This window comes from Osmerus mordax, chromosome 1 (assembly GCF_038355195.1).
Source record: "Osmerus mordax isolate fOsmMor3 chromosome 1, fOsmMor3.pri, whole genome shotgun sequence".
Taxonomy (NCBI): Eukaryota; Metazoa; Chordata; class Actinopteri; order Osmeriformes; family Osmeridae; genus Osmerus; species Osmerus mordax.
Window position 1 is genome coordinate 23,617,210 of NC_090050.1, and position 12,157 is coordinate 23,629,366.

General features: G+C 44.4%; 1 protein-coding gene across 2 annotated transcripts; it reads right to left on the reverse strand.

The window, feature by feature from the left end:
* Positions 1 to 1,444: 1,444 nt before the first annotated feature.
* Positions 1,445 to 5,892, reverse strand: LOC136949308 (butyrophilin subfamily 1 member A1-like). Of its 2 annotated transcripts, XM_067243565.1 has the most exons (8): positions 5,815 to 5,892; positions 4,719 to 4,784; positions 3,732 to 4,085; positions 3,371 to 3,652; positions 3,155 to 3,280; positions 3,003 to 3,053; positions 2,374 to 2,424; positions 1,445 to 1,956 (listed from the first exon to the last, which is right to left on the reverse strand). In XM_067243565.1, the coding sequence occupies exons 2-8, from the start codon at positions 4,774 to 4,776 to the stop codon at positions 1,874 to 1,876; spliced, it is 1,005 nt and encodes a 334-aa protein (XP_067099666.1). In that variant the 5' UTR covers positions 4,777 to 4,784; positions 5,815 to 5,892; the 3' UTR covers positions 1,445 to 1,873. The 2 variants fall into 2 exon arrangements, with proteins under 2 accessions (XP_067099666.1, XP_067099675.1); XM_067243574.1 differs by lacking the exon at positions 3,155 to 3,280.
* Between the last annotated feature and the right edge of the window lie 6,265 nt (positions 5,893 to 12,157).

Sequence of the window (12,157 nt, forward strand, 5' to 3'; positions counted from 1 at the left end):
AATAGTAAGATAGCCTACTTACTACTCACTACTTACTACGATACAGACCATTTCTCATCAGCATTTTTTCAGTTAAACCAACACGTATGACACACAAAAACTAATTTATTAACAGGATTACTGGAGATTACCCGAGCAATTGACACAGTAAATCAGTCAATAGTGGCCGACTGCCCCCTGGTGGATTAAAACTGTTGAACGACTAAGTAGACAAGGTTAGGAACCGTCACTTAGCTCAAAACATCGATAACAAATTACATAAATTCTCACACACGCTAGCCATTCCAGTGTCGTTTTGTGTTGTTGCACGTCTCATCATGGCTGTAGTCAATGTTTTGTACGTCATCCTCCCCCCTGAGAAAGAAGAACTTAGCCTAACAATAATAGCCTAAAGCCGATTCATTCAGCAGACTTCTATCCAAAGCGATTTACACCGGGGATTTTGAACCTGCGGTCCCTTGATCTGCCGTCATGCTCCACAACCGCCCCTTAGCTAATACCTATCCCTAACGAGGGAAAGTAAGTCGGAATTTACCCAGCTACAGGTAATAACTTGCCTCTCTGGTCCTCTTTAACTTCCCACATCCTTTCACACGCAACCCCCCTTTTTATCTTTGTTTATCATCAACACTTGGTAACCATCCAGCGCCACAACAGCATGCTTGACATCACATGACGGCATGCTTGAGATTGCATCACAGGAACGACCAAATGGATTTGTGGTCGGCGATGACCAATTAGTGCCTTGCATTTCACCACCACTGTAATTAGCTACACTTAATAACAATGTGACAAGCAAACCTTGAAATTATGTTACCATAGGTAGGTTATAGGTTAGGACTGGGTTGTGAAAGGCTACAGTACTGTACAAAGTCAACATGACTATTAAAATATGTACTCATGTTATTTTAGTCTCTGCTATAACGAGTATAAAGGTTGACACAATGAAGTTAACGCCTTTGTCTACACTGCGCTGTCTTGGGCTTGCACCTAGCATCTTTGATTTCATAATGGTTGGGTGTGATGCATGGGGATGTATTGCATGCTCCAAATAGGGAGTCGTGATGTGGGCTACGGCTTCCATACACATACCCATAGACATTCTCTGCGTGTGCAGCCATTTGTTTACTAAGGTAGTTATAGCAACCAACCCCAGGCATGGAAAGTCAATCTTTGCACTCTGATATCGATCAACCAATGGGAGTACGATGACACTGTGACATAGCCTACATTGATTGACAGCTTACCTCATTAGCATAGACTTATATACAGTATATATATACAGGGCAGCCCTGGTGTCGCCCCCCCCTCCCCCTCCCCCCCCCCCCCCCGGGCAAGCTTCACCCCCCCCCCCCCCCCCCCCTACAATGTGTGGCGTAAATAGATACAAAAATAAATGGGCATTAGGTAAGTAAGTAAATTTGATTTATAAAGTACACTCAATAATAATACAAATACATTTAAAAAGAACATAGTAAAAACAAAATACAAAACAGTCAACAGCAAAACAAGTAAGTAAGTAAGTAAGTAAGACTTTATTTATATAGCACATTTCATACAAGAATTGTAGCTCAAGGTGCTTTACATAAAATCAATAAAAACAATAATAGTGACAATGTAAAATGTAACATTTTACATTGGCCTCGCTAGCATACAAGAATTTCATACAATTCTTGTATGAAATGTGCTCAAGTAGTAAAAGACGTGCTACTGCACTCGTCACGTAAACACCTGCACATTTGTCAGGTTTAACAGAGATGGATGTAAGAGAGATGGAAGATATTTGTACAAATATTCTCATAGATCTCACATGATAGGACAGTCCTAGTAGGTTCCATAATATGTAGTGGGGAGTAGGCTTCTGGCATGGTCTTCAATCAAACGAGTCTTCATCACATTCTGAACCGGCTCCACTATCACTACCACGACGACCATTGCTGACTTGACTTTCTCTCTCTGATGACAAAAGAGTGTCTGTATTAGCATCCCCACTCATCTGCAACAACACCAACAATACTAATAACGGCAGGTGTGAAAGGTAGGTGTTGTGAGTGAGGCTGGGGTGGATAGTGGGTGTTGTGAGTGAGGCTGGGGTGGATAGTGGGTGTTGTGAGTGAGGCTGGGGTGAATAGTGGGTGTTGTGAGTGAGGCTGGGGTGGATAGTAGGTGTTGTGAGTGAGGCTGGGGTGGATAGTGGGTGTTGTGAGTGAGGCTGGCTGGCTGGGGTGAGGAGAGGAGCACCACACCAGTCTGATAGTAGAACTCATTCAAGGACTCAACCAATAGGAGGCCCTACTCAACCTCAACACACAAACACAAATATATAAAAATACAATACAAAAATACAAAATATACACACACACACACACATACCTGGAGGCATTTGGACACTGCTCTGTGGCTCATCACGGTCAACTTGTTTCCCTTTAGAGTCATAAACATTTGTTAGAAATACAGGGGGAAATACCATGTCTACCATAAGACATAACTACACACACTTGACTGTCTTACTAATTGTAATACCTGATGATGTAGGTTTCTTCCGAAAGTGTCTGAATAATAGTTATTGTGAATGAGGCTGGCTGGCTGGCTGGGGTGGATAGTGGGTGTTGTGAGTGAGGCTGGGGTGGATAGTAGGTGTTGTGAGTGAGGCTGGGGTGAATAGTAGGTGCTGTGAGTGAGGCTAGGGTGGATAGTAGGTGTTGTGAGTGAGGCTGGGGTGGATAGTAGGTGGTGTGAGTGAGGCTGGGGTGAATAGTAGGTGTTGTGAGTGAGGCTGGGGTGAATAGTAGGTGGTGTGAGTGAGGCTGGGGTGGATAGTAGGTGGTGTGAGTGAGGCTGGGGTGAATAGTGGGTGTTGTGAGTGAGGCTGGCTGGGGTGAGGAGAGGAGCACCACACCAGTCTGATAGTAGAACTCATTCAAGAACTCTACCAATAGGAGGCCCTCTTCAACCTCAACACACAAACTCAAATATACTGTACACACACACACACACACTACCTGGAAGCATTTGGACACTGCTCTGTGGCTCATCACGGTCAACTTGTTTCCCTTTAGAGTCATAAACATTTGTTAGAAATACAGGGGGAAATACCATGTCTACCATAAGACATAACTACACACACTTGATTGTGTCTTGCTAATTGTAATACCTGATGATGTACATTTCTTCTGAAAGTAGCAGAATAATACGATGCAGATGACAATGATTGCAGCAACAATGGCTATTGTTAGAACTATTGAATCATAGGAGCCACCTTTCAGCAGAAATAGTTGATCTATAAGACACAGGAGGTCAACATGATACAGTTGCCAGACAGAAAGAAAACGATGAAGCACAATTTAAGAATAACAATAAAGAACCTCACCAGGAACAAGGATCTCTGTCTCCCTGGTCTGGTTGAGTCCCTGCAGCTCAACTCTGCAAGTGAACATGTTGGTGTCTGTCTTCTGTACAGTCACCTTGCTTCTCACAGTGTAGCGTCCGTCAGGGTCTTTGTCTGTCTGTGTGACATCAGCATGGAGGAGTTGTCCCTTACTCTCCCTCCACTCCACCTCAGGTTCTGGGTACCAGCTTTTTGCCACACACTGGAGAACCAGCCCAGTGTCGTAAACTGCCAGGATGGATACCACTGGTATAGAAACCATGCCTACAGAGACAGACATGCGACCATCAGAGAAATCAGGAACTCTTCAACATTAACATATTCTCTATTTTATCTAACGTACCAACACTGAGATGGATAACAGTCTCCTTCTCCTGGCTGTCCTTAACAACACGACAGGTGTAGCTGCCCTCATCCTCCAGCTTCACTTCGAGGAGTTTCAGGGAGACGTTGCCTTGGACCAGTTCTCCTTCAAACAGCATTGTCCGGTCTTTGTAAGACGCATTCTGGAGGGAATTTAAGTTACGGCCTTTACTGTATAAATGTACCAGAACCGGTATATGTTCCTGGTCAGGTCTGGTCCACTTCACTGTCAGGAACTGTGCATTGATGGGAGGTTGCAGGGAACACGGCAGGATGATTTTATCACCAACTACAGCAACGATGGGGTCAGGTGAACCAATCAGCTCAAACTCTCCTGGAAGAACAGACACCAAGACAGAAGGGAATATCAAGGGGAGTTTAATAAAAGTCTTGTCTATGCATGATGGGATGTCTAAGAAAAATAAATACATCTTAAGGAAAAAACTACCAAGCCTTACTATTCACTGTTTTGTCTCAGAAGGTCTGAAACACTTACAGTTGAAACCAGAAGTTTACATATACTGTGCAAAAAGACACATAACTTTTTTCTCACTGTCTGAAGTTAAATCAGACTAAACCTCTCCTGTTTCAGGTCCGTTAGGATTACTAAAATTATTTAACTTTTGCTAAATATCACAATAATGAGAAAGAGAATATTTTAGAGAATTTTTCATTACTTTCTTCAAGGTCAAAGGCTACAAGATATGTAGCCTACAAGTTATGTACAGCTATTTACATAGTATTTAAATATGGTATGTAGGGGTGGGGGGGAAATCAGATTCACATTTAAATCGCGATTCAGTCTTCTAGCAATTGACATCGTTTCACAAATGTAAAAAAGCTTTCCTGAGAATTGAACAGTAAATAACATGTATACACACATGCACTGAAGACATAATATTTTCAGCAACATGTGTTTGGTCAACACAGGTGTTTCTCTCCATCTTGATGGCAAACAAAGACTCACCAGCAGTTGTGCCTCCAGGGATGAGGAGCACTAGGAGACACAGGAGTAGAACCAACATCGCTGACCCTGGAGACACACAAACACAAGTATATTGTCATTGTCTGGTAGACATGTCCACTAGCTTGTCTCATTCAGCTTCATGTCCCATTAATAACTTCTTCTTGTGAAACACATTGTTGTGACCACATATTGGGAGTCAGTTGAGAGGTATAAAGTTATAAACAAACTCGGTCAACATGTGCATCCAGCTTGGTGTGTGTCTTCTACTAAAGAACCTGCTGCTGTATCGTCAAGATAGTAGGCCTACAGATCACAGGTTAAAAAAAAAGCTAGTTGGGAGGTAATAACACCTCCAATCATTGCACTTACACCCCCCCCCCCCCCCTTTCACTTTTTCACTAGTGCCAGTATGCATAGTACGGCGAACCAAACAAACAAACGAGTAGGCCTAAATGGCTCGTTAAACCATTTGTGTTACATGGTTATTCCAAAATAAAACAAGACAACGGAAACCAAGCATTTCCCCATAATCTGGTTCTGACATCCGAAATGGACAAAACAAGCCTATTTTTATTTATTTTTTATCTAACCAACGATTAATTGCTTATACCATTTGTGTTATATGATCATTTCAGTATTCCCCCAAAAACTAAACAATCAAAAACAAGACATTATACTTAAATGTGGGTTTGAGGTACTAAAGTGACAACGATATTACGGCCCTATTTTGCATTTGTCAAAACGGGTTGTAAAATATATAAAAAACAATGGCCACCAGGTACACGGACCAGGCCTCTACTAGGACTACTACTACTACTACTACTACTACTACTACTACAGGTACAACATCAGTCAAAAGTTGTAGAATACTCATTTCTACAGTTTTTTTATTTAAGCAATTAAAATCCAGTGATTAACTATAAATAATCGTAAACCTAAACGGTAAACGAACAAGAGTTAAGATTCAATTCAACATTTTTAGTTAAGTGTACTTAGGCTAGGACTAGGCTATATCAAGTTATTTACTTCACATTTTTTCAGAAGCTATTTCGCATAGTCGGACTTCATAAAGCTATTTGGACAATAAAATACTTACGGGGTTAGGCCTACATGGTTTCTTCGTTGGCTGTTACCATACAGCATAAACTGTATGCTACCAGCTTGTTACAATCATTATGGTTACAATGGCTAATTTAACACTAGACCAGGAAATGACTAACTTTTTGCGTTCTTATACAAACCAACGTCGGTAAATCAGTGTAACCAATTAGCCGCCACTATCATGCACTGTCATTTGTTACTAGGTAGAAGGTTTCACCAACTCTTTCAGACTCTGAATTTGACAAAGTGTGTCAGAAGTGTGACATAGTGTGACTATGTCAACATATTTTAAAACCAGACAGTGATTTGGTTTATTGTTTTGATTTCGAACGTCTTAAATTTACAGCCAATGTGAAAGTGCAAAGGAAATGACACTGAAAACATGATACAAAACTTCTCAGTTAAACATTTGCATTTACTTTTAAGCTTTTAAATAACATGTTAAACACATTTTGAACACTTGCACCCCACCAGACACACATAAAGCAGCACAGTGCATATATTGTGAATAGGTTTTCCTACAGTGCAGTTTTCCTACAATATCAGTCAATGGTCGACAATTCTTTGAGTAGTATCCTAGCTGAACACTCAAAACAGTTTTCTCGTCTAGAAATGCGAAACCTGCCCGCGATACATCACCCCGCCAGTAGATGGCAGCGTCGTGTTTCTCAAGCTTGCTTCGTATATCCTCAGCGAAGATCAGAATCAGAATGGGATTTATTCGCCATGAAAGTTTGCACAGACAAGGAATTTGCTTTGGCAGGAAGGTGCATACAATAAACATATACCTAAAATTTAAATATGTGGACTATCTATACTAAGGGTACATAAACTAGCAGTACTAAGTGGGATTAGAATAGAATTAAATATAAAATAAAATATAAATTGCCGTAAATTACAATATAAAATACAAAAATACAAATATAAAAAAAAATACAAATGTACAAGATACCATTATTGTAATGAAGTGCAAAAAGCAGTGTGTTTTAAGCAAGAAGTCATTAGAGTCAGTGTGGTTCCTTGGCCTTGTTGAAGAGGCCAACAGCGGAAGGGAAGAAACAGTTTTTGTGGCGTGAGGTATTGGTCCTGATGGACCGCAGCCTTCTGCCGGAGGGGAGTGACTGAAACAGGGAGTGTCCAGGGTGGGAGGAGTCGGCCACAATCTTCCTCGCTCGCCTTAGGGTCCTCGAGGTGTGCATGTCCTCGAGAGTAGGCAGATTGCAGCCAATCACCTTCTCAGCAGTGCGGATGATACGCTGCAGTCTGCTCTTGTCCTTGGCAGTGGCAGCAGCGTACCAGACGGTGATGGAGGAGGTGAGGATGGACTCAATGATGGCTGAGTAGAAGTGCACCATCATTGTCTTTGGCAGGTTGAACTTCTTCAGCTGCCGAAGGAAGTACATCCTCTGTTGTGCTTTCTTGATGAGGGAGCTGATGTTCAGTTCCCACTTGAGGTCCTGGGAGAGGATAGTGCCCAGGAAGCGGAAGGACTCCACAGTGTTGACTGGGGAGTCACACAGGGTGATGGGGGTGAGTGGGGCTGTGTTCCTCCTGAAGTCCACAACCATATCCACTGTCTTAAGAGCATTGAGCTCTAAGTTGTTCTGGCTGCACCAGGTCACCAGGTTGGCCGCTTCCCACCTATAATCAGACTCGTCTCCACCAGAGATGAGCCCAATAAGGGTGGTGTCGTCCGCAAACTTCAGGAGTTTGACGGACGGATGACTGGACGTGCAACTGTTGGTGTACAGGGAGAAGAGCAGAGGAGAAAGGACGCAGCCCTGAGGTGATCCGGTGCTGATGGACTGGGAGTCAGAGACTGTCAGACAGGAAGTCTGTGATCCACCTGCAGGTGGAATCAGGCACGTTCAGCTGGGAGAGCTTGTCCTGAAGCAGGGCGGGGATGATGGTATTGAAGGCAGAGCTGAAGTCCACAAACAGGATCCTGGCATAGGATGCTGGGGAGTCCAGGTGCTGTAGGGTGAAGTGGAGGGCCATGTTAACTGCATCGTCCACAGACCTGTTGGCTCTGTAGACAAACTGCAGGGGGTCCAGTAGAGGGTCAGTGATGGATTTAAGGTGTGCCAGCACCAGGCGCTCGAAAGACTTCATTACCACAGAGGTCAGGGCGACGGGTCTGTAGTCATTATGTCCTGTTGGCCTTGGCTTTTTGGGCACAGGGATGATGGTGGAGGACTTGAGACAGGCTGGCACATGGCATGTCTCAAGGGAGGTGTTAAAGATGTAGGTAAACACCGGAGACAGCTGGTCAGCGCAGTGCTTGAGGGTGGCTGGAGAGACAGAGTCCGACACTAACCATACATAATAACACTGCATTTCTGAACGTCGTGAGACATATAGGCCTATTGTCTGTCTTTTTTTTTTTTAACTGTCATTCCCAATCAAATAACCGTCCTGTTAGTGTTACAGCAAGTATCATTAAATCAACAAAGACAAGATTGATGACTTTACATAGATCCTTCTGTCAAAACCCTTATATTATTCAGTTTTATGATTGTGTGGCATCTGTGCTTGGTTTAGGACAATACTCGTCGTCTTGTTTTCTTGACGCAGTAGAGTGTGAGGCTGGGGCTGGGGCTCCCAGCCTCCTAGCCTTAATGGAGGGACTCTATTTCAGGCATTTCAATTAAGCAGCTCAGCCTTCTGATTGCCTGCTGGGGAGACGCAATGCCCTCAGTGGCTGTGTCCTCTCCTCTCTCCTCCTTTCTAGTCTCTCGTCTTCTCTCCTCTTCTCTGCTTCTCTCCTATCTTCTCTCCGTTAATCCCTTCTCTCCTGTCTTCTCATCTCCTTTCCTCCTCCTCTCCCCTCCCCTCCCCTTTCCTCTCCACTCCTCAACTGTTGTGGAGATATCATCATGCTGTACAGAGAAGTGGATGCACTGGTTTGTAGTTGCACTTGCACTCAGGGTTTAGTCTTGTACTGTGTGTATTGTACATTGTGGTCCGGCTAGAGAAAAGTTGCCACCAAAGTTTTAGCTTCCTATCAGAAAAATAAATAACTGTATTTTTGGGGGAATATTGTTGTGTCAGGGTTTTTCTTTTTGTTTGTTACTTTTTTCTAGTTTTATTTTGTATTTCAAGCGATAAAACATTTCTTGCTCTCTGACTTGTCAGTTGAAATAATTGCTGAGAGAGGTGTTTCTCCTGTTCGGGGATATTCTCCTCAAGGTGACCCGCCTCCTAAACAGCCTGGGAGACATCAAACATCAAAAAGCTCAACCTTGTAGATGTTTTGGGGAGTCTCACTGGAGCCCAACCACTTGCAGGAAGGTGTCAGACGATAAGTTTAAAAAATGTAGGGGAGATATGTGTGTAAAGAACTTTGCGGTGAGACAGAACATTTCAGAGTTAGAGTGTTTGTGAAAGGTTGAACGTAAAATTGAACAGAAGGATTACGTAATATGTGATCCGATTAATTAAGTAAAAGAGGGTTATGAAGTGGACCGAACTGATGAAAGAATGAATTGAATGAATCTCCAGAGTTGTTATGTGTTCCAGCAGTTCAACACAGTTCAGAGAAGATCTCACACTCTGAGGATTTTTAAGTCTCTGAGTCATTTTTACACCACTGTAGAATGGTAGTGTTTGTTGGGAGTGTGTTTGGTACTGTAAACAAAGTCCTCAGTGTGTGGGTGTACTCCAGTAGAGTGTGTGTGTGTGTGTGTCCTACTTGTCAGTATGTTGTATTCTGCTGCTCAGATAAATATTTCACCTGCAGCTCCTCCTTGAGACTCCAGCGCTGTGACGCGGCACCAGACTGGGGAGGGGTGGGGAGTAGAGGTCGAGTAGAGTAGAGTTAGGGCGAGGAGTGGGAGGATGGAGGGAGGTGGGCGGTGGTTGAATGAGGAAGGGAGAAGGGTGGGAAGGAGGAGGTATGGGGTTTGGAGGGGAGGAAGTATGGGGGTTGGAGGGGAGGAGGTAGGGGGGCGGGAGGGGATGAGGTAGGGGGGCTGGAGGGGAGGAGGTAGGGGGGTTGGAGGGGAGGAGGTAGGGGGGTTGGAGGGGATGAGGTAGGGGGGCCGGAGGGGAGGAGGTAGGGGGGTTGGAGGGGAGGAGGTAGGGGGGTTGGAGGGGAGGAGGTAGGGGGGTTGGAGGGGAGGAGGTAGGGGGGCGGGAGGGGATGAGGTAGGGGGGCTGGAGGGGAGGAGGTAGGGGGGTTGGAGGGGTAAATATAGCTTTAGCTTCTTGGCGGGGGCCGTCACCAATCTGCCAATCTCAGCCCTAATCTGAGGTTGTTATCGGCATCTGTTGCCTGGCACCCACTCCGGCTGGAGGCTGAGATATTCATCAGCTCAAGATCTGTCACCTGTCTGGCCTCACCAGACAAACACACACACACTCTCACACACACACTCACACACACACTCTCACATATAACACACACACACACTCCCATACACAGACATGCTCACACACACACACTCTCAGACCCCCCCCGCCCCCCCCCCCCCTCCCGCTGCCTCACAGCAGAGAGGAGGCTGCTGGGAAACGTATTGGTTGGAGCAGCGGTCATGTGACACGTTGAACGTCCCTCTGCGATTAACCTTTGAGGGACTGGAAACATCAGCGCGCCGAGATCTCTGGTTGCTAGGGTGCACACACGTTACTAGGGTCCTCTGTGCATCGTGTCTACAGGAAGGCTTCGAGTGCCAGTGATGTGTTTGTTTTCCACATGAACTGACTGAGGTATTAATAGCACGTTTCTGAGGTTAAGAGTGACATGGGTCGAGGGATGCTGGTGCTTTGCAATGTGGATTACAGAACACCTCAATCTTATACAGTGTGTTACTGCTGGACACCCAAACATCTTATTACTGGATACGTATAAATGATTATCTGACACATTTTCACATAACTGGTTTAAATTATTCAAACTTTAATCAAAGGTTCCAGTGGTACTGTGTGTGTAAATGTTTGGAACCAATCAGTTGGAATGATTAAAATCAGTTACATGGACATTTCTCACATCATTGTCAAATTAATCTGTAATTAAAAATGGTAATTCATATGTGTACCTAAAATGTATTTTTTGACATATCCTGTGGTGCTTTCTTGAATGATCAGAGGTGAGAGTGTGGCAGATCTCTTCCATATTCAGTTTATGAACACGCACTTGCAAACCTACACACACACACGCACACACACTGCTGATCTGAACCAGCAAATACACACACACACACACAAACACACCACTGGTCTGAACCAGTAACCCTACACACCCACACACACACACATTGGGCCACAAGGGATGGTTCATAGGAAGTAGCAAACCTTTGACTGGGTGTTCAGTATTCCTGCACCGTCCAGCCTGGGCGATCTGAGTTAGCCATGACAGAGCTGCAACCGCCAAGACCAACTCAGGGAGAGAAAGCATGAGAAAGAGAGAGCTAGGGATGGAGAGAGAGAGAGAGAGAGAGAGAGAGAGAGAGAGAGAGAGAGAGAGACACACAGAGAGAGCTAGGGATGGAGAGAGAGAGAGAGAGAGAGAGAGAGAGAGAGAGAGAGAGAGAGACAGCTAGGGATGGAGAGGAAGAGAGAGAGAGAGAGAGGACAGAGAAAGGGAGAGAGAAGGATGGAGAGGAAGAGAGAGAGAGAGAGAGAGAGGACAGAGAAAGGGATGGAGAGAGAGAGGAAGGAGGAGAGATAAGGATGGAGAGGGGGAGAGAGTGAGGGATGAAGTGGGAGAGAGGGATGGAGAGAGAGAGACAGACAGGTAACTGTATGGTTGTAATAGCCAGACGGTACAATTATGAATGGTAATTTAATCACGTAATGGCATTGGCTCTCAAACGCCTAATTTCTCTTTGGCCTGTTCACTTTAGGATGTGGTGTGAATTATAATGATGGATATCGAGAATGAAAAAAAACACCAGTTTTCACAGAAAACTCAGTTTCTCTCAATACAGATCTCAACAATGCCATGATTACTAGACTGGAATGATCTATTTGTTATTTAGCTTGTGTCAAACCCAACGAACATAAAGCCTTCCTAAAGGACAAGTAATCAAGTGAGACATATGTTTTCAATTTTGTGTGGGGATGTAGTTACTGGTTCATCGTTCTGAAGGGAGTCGGTTGGAGTACGTTCCATTACCACAGACATAAAAGCAGTGTTGTTTTTCATTATTTCTGGACTGTAGTTTTTACGGTTGTAGAGAGGCTGCTGCTTCCTCCAGTCTGGCAGGGAGAGTGGAGCTCTACTCCGCCTCCTCATCAGGTACCGACGTCCAGGACCGAGGAATTCATTCAAGTCATGAGCTACCACTGTTTTGTCCCTGTGGTTACATTGTTTACAAAGACAGGTGAAGCTTATTCAT